The 15,414-nt window shown below is 46.0% G+C and overlaps 1 protein-coding gene across 1 annotated transcript in view; it reads left to right on the forward strand.

Annotated features, from left to right (window-relative positions):
• The window catches only part of ZBTB8B (zinc finger and BTB domain containing 8B), a 21,871-nt gene extending 13,517 nt beyond the window's left edge, over positions 1–8,354 (forward strand). Inside the window, exons 3-4 of the mRNA XM_032159055.2 lie at positions 3,868–4,046; positions 8,037–8,354. Coding sequence (XP_032014946.1) covers positions 3,868–4,046; positions 8,037–8,354 — 497 coding nt within the window. The remainder of the gene's footprint in view (positions 1–3,867; positions 4,047–8,036) is intronic.
• The last annotated feature ends 7,060 nt before the right edge of the window (positions 8,355–15,414 follow it).

The raw sequence follows: 15,414 nt of genomic DNA on the forward strand, positions 1-15,414 counted from the left end.
GAGTCTTGCTCTGTCGCCCAGGCTGGAGTGCAGTGGCGCGATCTCGGCTCACTGCAAGCTCCGCCTCCCGGGTTCACGCCATTCTCCTGCCTCAGCCTCTCCGAGTAGCTGGGACTACAGGCACCCGCCACCATGCCCGGCTAATTTTTTGTATTTTTAGTAGAGACGGGGTTTCACCGTGGTCTCGATCTCCTGACCTCGTGATCCGCCCGCCTCGGCCTCCCAAAGTGCTGGGATTACAAGCATGAGCCACCGCACCCGGCCTAGACTTAACTTCTTGAGGGAGGAAACAGGTGTCTTACAATGGCCTGTCATGTGATAGGATTCAGGTGAACTGTTGTATGGGGGAGTGAGATCAGGAAAGGGGAAGAAAGTGTTGAGACAATCCATGCTTTTCTGATGGAGAAACAGTTAACAGTTATTTTTCCCAAAGACTTATGCTGGGCCTATTTTATTTTCTGTTTTTGTAGATAATCAGGAAGAAGTGTGTGGTACAAAGCCAAGGTGATGGAGATAAATAACAAGGAAGTTCCACAGTGCCAGAGGAGTGAGCAGGGTGATGAGCTACGAGCTGCTACTTTGATCCTAGGAAACAGGTCGTCATTCCTGGCCGGGTGCTGTGGCTCACACCTGTAATCCTGGCACTTTGGGACCCCGAGGCATGGGGGATCCCTTAACCCCTAGGAGTTCAAGACCAGCCTGGACAACATAGTGATACTCTGTCTCTACAAAAAAAAAAAAAATTGTTAAATTAGCTGCCCATGGCCGGGCATGGTGGCTCACACCTGTGATCCCAGCACTTTGGGAGGCCAAGGTGGGTGGATCACCTGGGGTCAGGAGTTTGAGATGAGCCTGACCAACATGGTGAAACCTCAATCTCTACTAAAAATACAAGATTAGCCAGGCATGGTGGTACACACCTGTAATTCCAGCTACTTGGGAGGCTGAGACAGGAGATTCACTTGAACCTGGGAGGTGGAGGTTGCAGTGAGCTGAGATTGTGCCATTGCACTCTAGCCTGCACAACAAGAGCAAAACTCCATCTAAAAAAAAAAAAACTTAGCTGCACGTGGTGGCACACGCCTGTAGTCCCAGCTACCTGGGGAGCTGAGGTGGGAGGATCACCTGAGCCTGGGAGGTAGAGGCTGCAGTGAGCCATGATCATGCCACTGCACTCCTGCCTGGGTGACAGAGACCCTGTGTCAAAAACAAAAAACAGGCCAGGCACAGTGGCTCACGCCTATAATCCCAGCACTTTGGGAGGCTGAAGCGGGTGGATCACTTGAGGTCAGGAGTTCAAGACCATCCTGGCCAACATGGTGAAATCCTGTCTCTACTAAAAATACAAAAATTAGCCAGGCGTGGTGGTGCGCACCTGTAATCCTAGCTGCTGTGGAGGCTGAGGCAGGAGAATCACTTGAACCCAGGAGGCGAAGGTTGCAGTGAGCCAAGATCGTGCCACTATACTCCAGCCTGGGGGACAGAGTGAGACTCCACCTCAGAAAAAAAAAAAAAAAAAAAAATTCCTATTTTACTTGTATCTCAGTACCAGTGTGAGCAGTGAGAGATTTAATAATCCCACATATGTGAGCAGTGAGGAGCTTTTGAGCTGCTGCTTTTATCCTGGGAAACAGATTTCGGAGTCACTATAGATTATGCAAAATGTTAGGCATTATTAGCATGGGAACTTGATACCAAAGAGAGTTTCCACCCTTACGTAAAGGATGTTGGACTCTCACATTCAATTTAGTGTGCCATACTTTTCATAGCACCTCAGGAAAGACAGAGCCAGTTAGGTATCCCAAGCCAGCCCCAGAGAAAAGAGTTACTCCAGTGTTGACAGAGACCACAAGAGCCTGGACTGCTTACCTGGTAAAAAAAATTCTGAAGAGATTACGATGATGACAAACATGGCTGACATTTGCAAGTGCTTACTATGTGCCACGTGCTATGCTTTATGTGTTACTTTATTTCATTCTTACCACAATCCTGTGAGGTGGGAACTGTTATACCTGTTTTACAGATGAGGAAAGTAAGGCACAGAGAAGCTAAGTGAGATGTCCCGGGCCACACGGTTGGTCAGTGCTAGAGCCAGGACTTGAACCAGGTTTCTGTACCTGGAATGCTTGAGTCACTAGTGCCTTCATAGGTGATATGATATCATATGATACGACCAAAGTCTATAAATCTTGAACGGCATGGATAGAGAGAACAAATCTTGGGCCGGGCATGGTGGCTTACGCCTGTAATCCCAGCACTTTGGGAGGCTGAGGTAGGCGGATCACCTGAGGTTAGGAGTTGAGACCAGCCTGGCCAACATGGTGAAACCCCGCCTCTACTAAAATACAAAAATTAACTGGGCATGGTGGCGGGTGCCTGTAGTCCCAGCTGCTCTGGAGGCTGAAGCAAGAGAATCACTTGAACCCAGGAGGTGGAGGTTGCAGTGAGCCAAGATTGTGTCACTGCATTCCAGCCTGGGCGAGAGTGAGACTCCATCTCAAAAAATAAAAATAAAGAAGAAATCTCGGAATATAGTTGACCCTCTGTGTCCATCGCTTCTGCATCCGTGGATTCAACCAACCACGTATGGAAAATACAGTATTCGCAGGATCCTCAGGGCTGACTTTGGGACTTCAGCATCCTTGGATTTTGGTATCCAAGGAGTATCCTGGAACCAGTTCCCAGTGGGTACCAAGGAATAACTATAGCAGTCAATGTAACTCACAGAACTTGAGCTGAACAGTTTCCATACATGTGAGCGATAATTACATTGTCACCTTAATGGTTATATGAGCAAGGTGAGGGAATAAATTGGAAAAATATTTAAGTGAATTCCTGGATATTTGATGATTTCAGATATATAGAGTTAATATAAATTCCAAACAATTTAGGGTCTGCATCAAAGCAAGCCTCTTCTATGTATACTTGGAAAATATTCTTAGGAACTACTGTCCAAGAAAGCATGAATTCTGGCCTAGAAATCTGATCCATCACGACAGCGTTTTCCAAGTTCTGAAGGTAGTGAGATCAATTCAGAGGGTTGTATTAGTCAGCTCAGGCTACCACAATAGAGTGCCCCAGACTGGGAAGCTTAAACAACAGAAACGTATCCTCATAGTTCTAGAGGCTCAAAGTCCAAGATCAAGGTGTCAGTAGAGTTGGGTTCTGGTGAGGCCTCTTCCTGATTTGCAGATGGCAGCCTGCCCACTGTGTCCTCACATAGTCTTTCCTCTGTGTGTGTGCTAGGGGTAGGGGTGAGAGGAATGGTGGGGGGTATGCAGGGAGAAGGAGAGAGAGATCAGTCGATCTCTGGTGTCTCTTCCTCGTCTTATAAGGAAACCAGTCCTATCATTAGGGCCCCACCTTATAAACTCATTTAACCTTAATTACCTTCTTAAGGGCTTTATCTCCAAACAGAGACTTCGAGGTATGAATTTTAGGGGGACACAATTCAGTCCATAACAGAGTCTCACCCAGCAGTCTTAAAATGAAACCAAACAGAATAAACACTACGAGGGTGAGTATTGTTTTGGGAAACTTTGAGTTATCCACATAAGGCACGTGTGTTCTGAGGTTGTAGTGCAAGCTGAGTTTCTAACTGTGAGTCACACAGAAGTGTGGAAGCTGGTGCCTTATAGCATTCCCGACATTATAAGGAGTCCACTTTACTTTGCTCTGGGGCTGACGGGGAGCCAGACTGAGTTGGAATTACAGACAATGTCTTGCTGTTGGCTGGTGGTGGAGTTGGTGTCCTCCTCCTCTGTCTGGGCTGGTGGAACTCCCCAGCTCTGTATCCCATCCACTGGTGGGTAGCCAGGGTTGGTCACTGCATACAGCACAGCTAAATGAAAGCATTTGGTTCCCCAGGTGATGTGCTGGTGGTCCCCATCAAGCTCCACAAGTGTCCTTTCTGCCCTTACACTGCCAAACAGAAGGGTATCCTCAAGCGGCACATCCGTTCACACACAGGCGAGCGGCCCTACCCCTGTGAGACCTGCGGCAAGAGGTTCACTCGACAGGAGCACCTGCGGAGCCACGCGCTGAGTGTAAGTGTCCGGGCTGGCCCTGCCCTCGTGGCAAGAGCGATTCACGATACCATCTAATGGAAGGGTAAAGCCAGCCTGTCTTTCATTCCTCTGTCTACCGGGGTGTTTTCAGATAATTTCCACATATGTTTTTCCTACTACATTAAAGCTCAGGTGGTGGCACTTACAGAAAGTTAAAACTTTACATGTTAGAGTTTTAACTTCAAGTTAGACTAGTTTTCTAAGGGGAAGAGCCAAGAAAGTTTAGATCCTGATAAGAGGTGATTATTGTAATGTAAAGAACAACAGGGCTCAGACAGGATTGTGGATCTCTTCCTACCAGTGTGATACCAAAGGTAAGCTGCATCCACAGTTTCCCACCCAGCCCCAGCACCTGGGGGTAAGGGAAGGGTATACTGCCATGTATAGAGCTACCTGTGGGCAGCAGACAAACAGGGCTCCAGCCCAAGGAGACCCTCCCCTCTAACAAGCTGCCCCCTAGGATTGTCTCCATGTGAGCTGGTGATTCCAACCCGCTGAAAACCATTCAGGCCACTTAGAAAGATGTTACATTTATTTATTTATTTCAACTTTTAGGTTCAGGGGTACATGAGAAGGTTACATGGGTAAACTCATGTCACAGGCATTTGTTGTACAGATTATTTCATCACCCAGGAATTAGTTCTCTTTGCTCCTCTCCCACCTCCCATCCTCCAGTAGACCCCAGTGTCTGCTGTTTCCTTCTTTGTATTCATAAGTTCTCATCATTTAGCTCCCACTTATAAGTGAGAACATGTTGTATTTGGTTTTCTGTTCCTATGTTAGTTTGCTGATGATAATAGCCTCCAGCTCTATCCATGTTCCCATAAAACACATGATCTCATTCTTTTTAATGGCTGCAGATGTTGCATTTTATGATCATCTTTTTTGTTTTGTTTTGTTTGAGACAGAGTCTTACTCTGTCACCCAGGCTGCAGAGATCACAGCTCACTGCAGCCTTGACCTCCCAAGGCACAGGTGATTCTCTCACCTTAGCCCCCATGCGGGTAGCTGGAACTACAGGCACACACCACCATGCCCAGCTAATGTTTGTTTTTGTTTTTTTGTTTTTTTTTTGTAGAGACAGGGTTTTTCCAGGTTGCCCAGGCTGGTCTTGAACTCCTGGGCTCAAGTGATCTGCCTGCCTCAGCCTCCCAAAGTGCTGAGATTATCGGCATGAGCCACCATGTGCAGTTATGATCATCTTTGAGCAAGACAATCAGTGTTTGGGAAATCTAACATACAAATAGTTTGACCTTCAATGGACGCTCTTAAGAATATGAAAACTGGCCGGGTGCAGTGGCTCACACCTGTAATCCCAGCACTTTGGGAGGCTGAGGTGGGCAGATCACAAGATCAAGAGATGAAGACCATCTTGGCCAACATGGTGAAACCCTGTCTCTACTAAAAATACAAACATTAGCCGGGCGTGGTGGTGTGCGCCTGTAGTCCCAGCTACTCAGGAGGCTGAGGCAGGAGAACTGCTTGAACCCGGGAGGTGGAGGTTGCAGTGAGCCAAGATCACACCACTGCACTTCAGCCTGGTGACAGAGTGAGATTCCGTGTCAAAAAAAAAGAAGAATACGAAAACCCTCAGAACGGGAGAAAATGTTTGCAAGGCATATATCTGATAAGAGTCTAGTATCCAGAATAAAGAACTTTTATAATGCAATAGTAAAAGGATGAATAACTCACTTAAACCTGGGCAAAGGATTTGAATAGATATCTCTCAGGAAAAGATAGACAAATGGCCAAGAAGCACGTGAAAAGATGCTCAACTTCATTACTCATAGGGTGAATGCAAATCAAAGCCACCATGAGATGCCACTTCCCACCCACTAGGACTGCGCTAATTGTGGGCGGCTCTCCTGCATCAGCCTCTCCCCGACTCTGCCTCTTGTGTGTATTTTGTATCTAGAGCTCTCTAAAAGAGAGGCTGTGACTAGTTCACAGAGCCCCTATTGGCTGGAGTCCTGAAAAGTGTACACACTAAAAAGATAGTTCCTAGGCGCAGTGAGGTGGCTCACGCCTGTAATCCCAGCACTTTGGGATGCTGGGGTGGACGGATCGTCGGATCATCTGAGGTCAGGAGTTTGAGGTCAGCCTGGCCAACGTGGCGAAACCCCTTATCTACTAAAAATACAAAAAAAAAAAAAAAATTAGCCAGGCTTGGTGGCGCGCACCTGTAGTCCCAGCTCCTCATGAGACTGAGGCAGGAGAATTGCTTGAGCCTGGGAGGCGGAGGTTGCAGTGAGCCGAGATCAGGCCACTGCACTCCAGCCTGGGCGACAGAGCAAGACTCCGTCTCAAAAAAAAAAACAACAAAAACAACAACAACAAAAACCATAGTTCCCAAACAGCTGCTGGCACATCTGGGGAATATAGCTGTCTACCCTAGCAAATCTGCCTTCCTAATAATTAAACAATCCAGGGGATGGGGGGATGGGGGAGGGACAGCATCAGGAGAAATACCTAATGTAAATGACGAGTTAGTGGGTGCAGCAAACCAACATGGCACATGTATACATACATAACAAACCTGCATGTTGTGCACATGTACCCTAGAACTTAAAGTATAATAAAAAAATAAAAAATAAAATGTCAATTACCAGAAGTGTCCAATGAGAGGGAAAAAAAAAACCATGTCAAAAATCCTAATAAGAGTTAGATGCAGTGGCACACACCTATATTCCCAGCTACTTGGGAGACTGAGGCAGGGGGATCACTCGAGCCCAGGAGTTCGAGTCCAGCATGGGCAACATAGCAAGATAGCAAGACCCCATCTCTAAAAAAAAAATCCTGGCCAACTATGGTGGCTCACCCTTGAAATCTCAACACCTTACGAGGCTAAGGTGGAAGGATCACTTTAGGCCAGGAGTTCAAGACCAGTCTGGGCAACGTAGTGAGACTCCACCTTTACAAGAAATAAAAAATTAGCCAGGCATGGTGATGCATGGGTGCCTGTGGTCCCAGCTACTTGGGAGGCTGGAAGGGGAGGATCGCTTGAGCCCAGGAGTTCAGGGCTTTAGTGAGCTATGATCGTGTCACTGTACTCCAGCCTGGGTGACAGAGCAAGACCCTGTCTCTGGAAAAAAAAAATCCCAATCAGTTCACTTTCACTTGAGTGCTCTTTGTATGCCAAGCACTAGGGATATAGTAAGGAATGGGACAGACTCTGTCCCTGCCCTCTTAGAGCTTACACTGTAGTGAATTTTATCAACAATCTGTGAGAAGTACAACAAAGGAAGAAGTATGGGTGAGAATAGCTAGGTGGGGGCCCTAACTGGCCTAGAGCATCAGGAAAGACCTCCTTCCAAGGTGTTCATAAGGGGTGAAGAGTTGATGATGGGCAGAAGGGAATGTCCCACATGTGTCCAGTGGCTCTGGGGTAGAAAGAACCTTGGTAAGATGAAGACTCGTATGGTTTGGATCTCTGTCCCCACTCAAATCTCATGTTGAAATGTAATCCCTAATGCTGGAAGTGGGCCCTGGTGGGAGGTGGTTGGATCATGGGGGCAGTTTCTCATGGTTTAACGCCATCCCCCCTTGGTGCTGTCATTGCGATAGTGAGTTTTCATAAGATCTGGTTGTTTGAAAATATGTGGTGCCTCCCCCTTCTTTCTCTCCCCCTGCTCTGGCCATGTGAAGTGCTGGCTCCCCCTTTGTCTTCTGCCACGATTGTAAGTTTCCTGAGGCCTCCCCAGAAGCTGAGCAGATGCCAGCATCATGCTTCCTGTACAGCCTGTGGAACTGTGAGCCAGTTAAAGCTCTTTTCTTTATAAATTACCCAGTCTCAGGTATTTCTTTATAGCAGTGCAAGAACAAACTAATACAAAGACTGCGGCAGAGAATGCAGGTGGAGTGCTGAAAAAGGAATCGGGAGGATCAGGCAGGGGCCAGATCACATGGGGCCTTGTGGAAAACGCTCATCTCCCTTTCTGTGACATCTGCTGTGTCTGCTTGTGATTACAGGTCCACAGATCCAACCGTCCAATCATCTGCAAGGGCTGCAGGAGAACATTCACGAGTCACCTGTCCCAGGGGCTGCGGCGCTTCGGGCTGTGTGACAGCTGCACCTGCGTTACAGACACACCCGATGATGACGATGATTTGATGCCCATCAACCTTAGCTTGGTGGAGGCTTCATCCGAAAGCCAAGAAAAGAGTGACACAGACAATGACTGGCCAATCTATGTGGAGTCGGGTGAGGAAAATGACCCCGCTAGAGATGATTCTGATGACAAACCACAAATTCAACCCAGCTTGTCAGACCGAGAGACACTTACGTAGCAATAAATTGGTGGGGAAGAGGTTTTAGAACTTGTTAGTGCTCATTCTGGTTGTTGAAAGATACCATTTGTCCAATTTTGTGGAACCTTGAGAGAAACATTTTTTCACTGTTATTATATGTGCATTTTTGTTAGACTATCTGATAGAGGTTGGATTTTGTGACTCAAAGGACAGATAACCTTTTTGTGTGGTGCCGTTGGTTTCTGAGGGCTTTGCTGGCCACTCCTTAATTCTGAGTGAATCAAGGCAGGCCCTGAGGTCTCCTGTTTTTCTTGCTGTGTGTCCAAACTCTGGTTAGGAGAAAGATAAGAAAATCTCCACGCTTGTTTTTATATTGCTTCGGTCCTCTGCATTCCTTTGTTATCATCCTCTTTCTCTAAAAACCATTAAGTTTTGGGATCAAGTTTACTTTTGCCAAGCCTTTCCTAATGAATTCCACATTAAATTTTCTGGCAAAGTATTAAAGAGAAACCTTCATTGATATAAAGCAGGCAGGGCGGTCTGGCTACATGATCATAAAAGGTACTCCCTAAATCTAGAACGGCAGTTTTAAAGGCTTGGAATACTTATGAGCAGACGAACATGGGAATGATGTAAACGGCTCATTATGGCACCCCGACTTGCCCAGTTGAGTTAAATTTTAAGTTAGCCCTGAGAAGGGAGGCTATGACCCCCGGTCTGGATGGTTTCCCTGTCTGGTTTGGCATTTGACGATTCTACACATACAACCTGTTCTGTCATCATAAAACAACTCATTTGGGCACAACTCAAAATGCTCCCCTACTTTTTCCAGCAACTTCCAAAAGCTGGAGCTGTGTAACTTGGAAATGTAGCTGCCTCTGTCATTCTTTCGCTTAGTTTATGCTGATGCAGGGCAGGCGAGCCCGAAAATTGGGGCTTAGCCCAGAGGAGTTCTTGGCTTCGCCCAGGAAAGAATTCAAGGGCAAGCCAGCGGTGTTAGACAGCAGCTTGTATTGAAGCAGCAGTGCGCAAAAGCAGCTAAAGGGCCGCTCCTCGTGGAGCAGGGCTACACCATAGGCAGTGTGCCCAGAGTAGCAGCTCAGAGGCAGGTCGGCGCTTATATTTATACGATGTTTAGTTACATGCAAATTAAGGGGCAGATTATGCAGCAATATTTAGGAAAATGGTGGTAACTTCCAAGCCGCTGGGTGGTTGCCATGATAAGGGGCAGTGAGTTCCAGGTGTTGCCATGGCAATGGTAATTGACATGGCACAGTGATAAGCGTTTCTTATGGAAAGCTGCTTCCTGCATCACCCTCCCACCACCGCCCTGTTTTAGCTAGTCCTCAATTTGGTCCGTGTCTGAGGCCTTTGGAGTTGAGTCCTGCCTTCTACCTCCTTGCCTAGAACTTTAATTGGAGGGAAAGTATAAGCCCATAATGCCAAGTTACATTTCTAAAATGTTCATCTTTTAAAAGGTTCTCCTGAGGGAAAGGGAAGGTTAGTAGAAGAACAGGTTTTTAAAAGCAGTCTACCTTTCCCCCACTTTCCGGCCACACAATTATTGTAACAAAAGAGGCTGAACTCTTTAAAGGGCTAAAGGGCAGGCAGTATTAGGAATCTGGAATGTAATTGAAGGCACTTTCCATAATTTTGTCTTATGTTAAAATATCCAAAATGGATTTTAAAAGAAATCTTCTTGTCTTCCTTTAAGTATAGTTGTCTTTCAAAAGGTGGTAAAGTCACTTTTATTTCTACCTCTTGAACAACAAAAAAGTCAAAAACATTATAAATTGGCTTGTAAATGATAGCCAAAGCATTAGAAAGGTGTTTAAATCGTGCTTCTCAATAGTAGTTAAAACTGGAACAGTGCAACTCAAACTCCGGCCCACAGAGAGGCCCTATTCTGTAAACTGTTTCCTACCAGTCTGCCACAAGGAAAGTCAGAAATTACGAATACGCATATAGAAATGTTGGTAACACTTTGACATTGCTGTGACTCATGGCTTTGTCTTCTTGAGTTCAGTTCTGGTCAGCTAGAGGGCCACATGGTGCAGAGGTTAGATACCAGCCTGTACAGCAGGACCACGTATATGTCTGCAGTAGACTGGAAAATTTAAAACTTCTTTTATCACAGATAGTTCGATAAATATCATTCTTGGCTGGGTGCGGTGGCTCATGCCTATAATCCCAGCACTTTGGGAGGCCAAGGCAGGCGGAACACTTGAGGTCAGGAGTTCGATACCAGCCTGACCAACATGGCGAAACCCCATCTCTGCTAAAAATACAAAAATTAGTCAGGAGTGGTGGCATGTGCCTGTAATCCCAGCTACTCAGGAGGCTGTGGCGAGAGGAACAGTTGAGTCTGGAAGAGGTTGCAGTGAGCTGGGATCATGCCACTCCACTCCAGCCTGGGCAACAGTGTGAGACCTTGTCTCAAAAAAATAATAATAAAAATAATAAATAAATAAAAGAAAAATATTCTAGATCAAGAGTTACTCATTGAAAATTATCAAGGACCAGAGATACTTGTCTTACCTGAAATAAAAATACTAGCTGTGGCCAGGCGCAGTGGCTCATGCCTGTAATCCCAACACTTTGGGAGGCCAAGGCGGGTGGATCACCTGAGGTCGGGAGTTCGAGACCAGCCTGGCCAACATGGAGAAACCCCATCTCTACTAAAAATACAAAATTAGCCAGGCGTGGTGGCACATGCCTGAAATTCCAGCTACTCGGGAGGCTGAGGCAGGAGAATCGCTTGAACCCAGGAGGCGGAGGTTGCAGTGAGCCGACATCATACCACTGCACTCCAGCCTGGGCAACAAGAGCGAGACTGTCTCCAAAAATGTATATATATATATTAGCTGTTATTTTCAAAGAGGGATCTCAGCAGAAAGGAAACTTAAATGGATGTGTAGAAGATTTAGTTGACCAGGAACAGTGTTTGATATTTTTGCTTTCTCTGTTTAAATTATCTCTGATGTTTTAATGACTTTTCTACCTCATAGTTCAGCCTCTCTGCCTGCTTTCTCCAGTGGAGCTATGATCCTCTTCAGTGATTCCGTGACCTATTCATATCCCTGGGTAAAACATTTTACATGAGAGATTTCACTGTAGGACAGTGATTGTCAGTTGGGGGTGATTTCGTGCCTTGCAGGTGGCTACTGGCATCTAGTGGGTAGAGGCCAGGGAAGCTGCCAAACATCCTGAAATGCACAGGACAGTCCCCACAACAATGAATTCTCCAGTTCAAAATGTCAGTAATACCAAGGGTGAGAAACTCTGCTGTAAGATAAAGTAGGATTTTTTAAAGGATCTTTAATGAGTGGACTTAATTTTGTGTTCTATTTTAAGCTACCTTTTACCTGCATAATATTTATTTATTTATTTTTTAAATTTTATTTTATGTATTTATTTATTTATTTATTTTGAGATGGAGTTTCGTCCTTGTCACCCAGGCTGGAGTGCAATGGCGTGATCTCAGCTCACTGCAACCTCCACCTCCCAGGTTCAAGAGATTCTTCTGTCTCAGCCTCTTGAGTAGTTGGGATTACAGGCACGCGCCACCACGCCTGGCTAATTTTTGTATTTTTAGTAGAAATGGGGTTTCACCATGTTGGCCAGGCTGGTCTCGAACTCCTGACCTCAAGTGATCCGCCTGCCTCAGCCTCCCAAAGTGCTGGGATTACAGGCGTGAGCCACTGTGCCTGGCTGACCTTCATAATATTTAATAGGCCCTTATACTCTCACAAAGTTTAGAAAATAGTGGATTAATAAAATGAAGCACTGAGGCCAGATGGTTCACGGCTTTCCCGAGATCTGATTTAGGTTTATAATATGGAAACTTAGAAAATTCTGACTCATTCATACACCCAGAATCATTACTAGGTTCTGATCATTTTGTTAATTTTTAAAGTAGCAGAATCACTGGGAAGAAAACAGAATGTGACACCTAATGTTTAAATGATTCTCTTTCTTTCGTAATATCTCAGATTGTTGCATTTCTGGTGGACTGTTTGGAGTTTGTGTATAGGCACTGGCAATAACTGGATCACTGAATTCTATCACTTTTAAAGGAGATACTTCCTTTGTCTAGACTATCGGCTCATAAATTGGTCGTCTTTTAAATTTATGTTCACATTAGGTGGTCAGTATTTATAACCACAGTGTCTTTGAGGTTTAATTTGTGGGGTTGGTGATTTTTTTTTTTTTTTTTTTGAGGCGGAGTCTCACTCTGTCGCCCAGGCTGGAGTGCAGTGGCGCGATCTCGGCTCACTGCAAGCTCTGCCTCCTGGGTTCATGCCATTCTCCTGCCTCAGCCTCTCCGAGTAGCTGGGACTACAGGCGCCCGCCACCACGCCCGGCTAATTTTTTGTATTTTTAGTAGAGACGGGGTTTCACTGTGGTCTCGATCTCCTGACCTCGTGATCCGCCCGCCTCGGCCTCCCAAAGTGCTGGGATTACAAGCGTGAGCCACCGCGCCCGGCGGTGATATTTTTATACTAAGTAAATTTACAGTTGAGCCCAACACAGACCGTTAGTGGTTTAGATTCTATTCTGGCACATTCCACCCAACTTCACAAAAGGATATTTTTGTCTCATATTAGATGTATTGCATGAATGGGAACAGGACTCTTACTTGTAATGGAATTCCAAAATGGCATTCTTGGGAAGTTATTTCTCTTGGGGGATGAGGACCCCCTTCTCAAAAGTTGAGAAGGAATGTAAATAGGGCCTTACCTATAATAATTAAGAAATGACATAGTGCATCATGATTCTGATCATTTGGCAGAAAGATGCCATTCTGATGTAAATATTTTGGTGGCCACCAGACTTTGAATATTCCTTTTTTTTTTTTTTTTTTTTGAGATGGAGTCTCGCTCTGTCACCCAGGCTGGAGTGCAGTGGCGCGCCCTCGGCTCACTGCAAGCTCCGGACCTCCCGGGTTCACGCCATTCTCCTGCCTCAGCCTCCCGGGTAGCTGGGACCACAGGCGCCCGCCAACACGCCTGGCTAATTTTTTGTATTTTTAGTAGAGACGGGGTTTCACGGTGTTAGCCAGGATGGTCTCGATCTCCTGACCTCGTGATCCGCCCGTCTCGGCCCCTCAAAGTGCTGGGATTACAGGCGTGAGCCACCGCGCCCGGCCCCTGAATATTCCTTAAGGAAGCCGCTGACCTAGTGGTCTGCACCATGTTGTGAAATTGAGTAGTCTGGTGGTTTGGAATACTGAGATGGGTCTTTTTGTTATTGTTCATTGATGTCGTGACAAACCCCAGGGAGAGACAGGCAACAGGTGGGGCTGCATGCACTGATTCTGGGAGTCGTAGGAAAGAGTGGGGTGGCCTTTGGTTAACTGAACTCAGACTGTTTTATTCGGAACTCTAGATTTTTCTTGTGTGTGTCCCTTGTGCATTAAGAGAATGATCGCTGTGAAGTCTAGTGTAATGGGGTAGGGAGGGGCAAAGGGTTGGGGTGGGTGAGAAGTTCCTGTTATGCTCTGTTTGGAGCATTCCCACTGTGCTTCCTGTTGGTGCTGGTCTCTTGTAGCTTGCCTCGTGTTTTGATGTGATCACACTATCTCCTAACCTGATAAGGGGGCACTTTATTCAGGTGCATATGATGGGTACTGTTTTCATTGATTTCTGTTGCTTTTGTAGTTCTCTCCACTCAACAGTACTGTGTTCCACAAACCTTTCATTGTAGTGCTGGAAATTTGAATTCTTTTCTTCAAATGACGCTTCTGTAGAGAAAAATGAAAAGTGTTTTGGGGTCAGTAGTAGTTTGGTTGGTTCCTAAACATGTCCTAGTTTTTTTTTTTTGGAAGAGCGTCGTTTTTTTTTTGAGACAGAGTCTCGCTCTGTCGCCCAGGCTGGAGTGCAGTGGTGCAATCTCGGCTCACTGCAAGCTCCGCCTCCTGGGTTCACACCATTCTCCTGCCTCAGCCTCCCAAGTAGCTGGACTACAGGCACCCACCACCACGCCCAGATAATTTTTTGTATTTTTAGTAGAGACGGGGTTTCACCATGTTAGCCAGGATAGTCTCAATCTCCTGACCTCGTGATCCACCTGCCTCGGCCTCCAAAAGTGCTGGGATTACAGGCGTGAGCCACCGTGCCTGGCCTAAACATATCCTGGTTTTAAAAGGTGACAGTAACTCACATGACTGCATGATCTGATGATATGGAAACTTCATAACTGAAGGAGAACATTTGGCATCTGTCTTGACCCTCCAGGTAGATTATTTTGTTACTGCCAATTCTTCATTGACAATTGTGGTTTTGGGGGAGCAGTTTTTATATCTATCATTTGATTTCTGGACCTTTGTCAGTTAATCAGTGGAGGTTAGGGCAGGGATTATGTGCTTTGATGAGGAAGGTTTAGTAGTAACAAGCTTGGGGATGTTGAAGGAAGGCATCAATTTCATATACAGGTCTTGGTGACATGTAATGGATATGGATTATCTGTCATGCACACAGTGAAGGGTATGGTCAGGATTTTTTTGGAGGTAGAAAAGCATACCAAACAGTTTCACATCTTTTACCATCCATAGCCCCTGAGGAGCATCTACTGCCATCAGAAAAACATGCAAATAGTACTGCAGTGCCCTCCAAGGGTCTTAGGCCCAACTGAAGGTTTAGAAACGTTCAAATTTATAAACTGCCACACTTGGCATCACAGTCACTTAGAAGGATATAGAATGGGAAGCGCTGCTTACTAGCAAGGCAGAACCAGTTGCTCTTCTCTGGAAGTCTCTGCAGCTGTCTGTGTGGCATAGTGCAGGTACAAGGAGACAGATCTACATGGGGCAAGTATGGAAGCTGCCCCGGCTTAAGAGCCCCTTGTCCCACAGGAACAAGTATCTCTTAAAACAGCTTCATAGACGTGGCCTCCAGGGTCCCTATAAAAGACATGCCTGTTCCAAGCGTCACTGTACTTAGGGAAGCCCAGAGCTGGGGCTTCCTCTCAGGCATTTATAGTTCTCCCAGTCCAGATGCAGTTTACCAATTGGACATCGTGTCTACCATATGTGACACTGCCTAGCAGTTGACATATGAATTTTTATTAGGTTGCCAGGGGAACAGAGCTAGAAAGTTAG

The sequence above is a fragment of the Hylobates moloch genome, unplaced genomic scaffold (genome assembly GCF_009828535.3).
Source record: "Hylobates moloch isolate HMO894 unplaced genomic scaffold, HMol_V3 SCAFFOLD_8, whole genome shotgun sequence".
NCBI lineage: Eukaryota > Metazoa > Chordata > Mammalia > Primates > Hylobatidae > Hylobates > Hylobates moloch.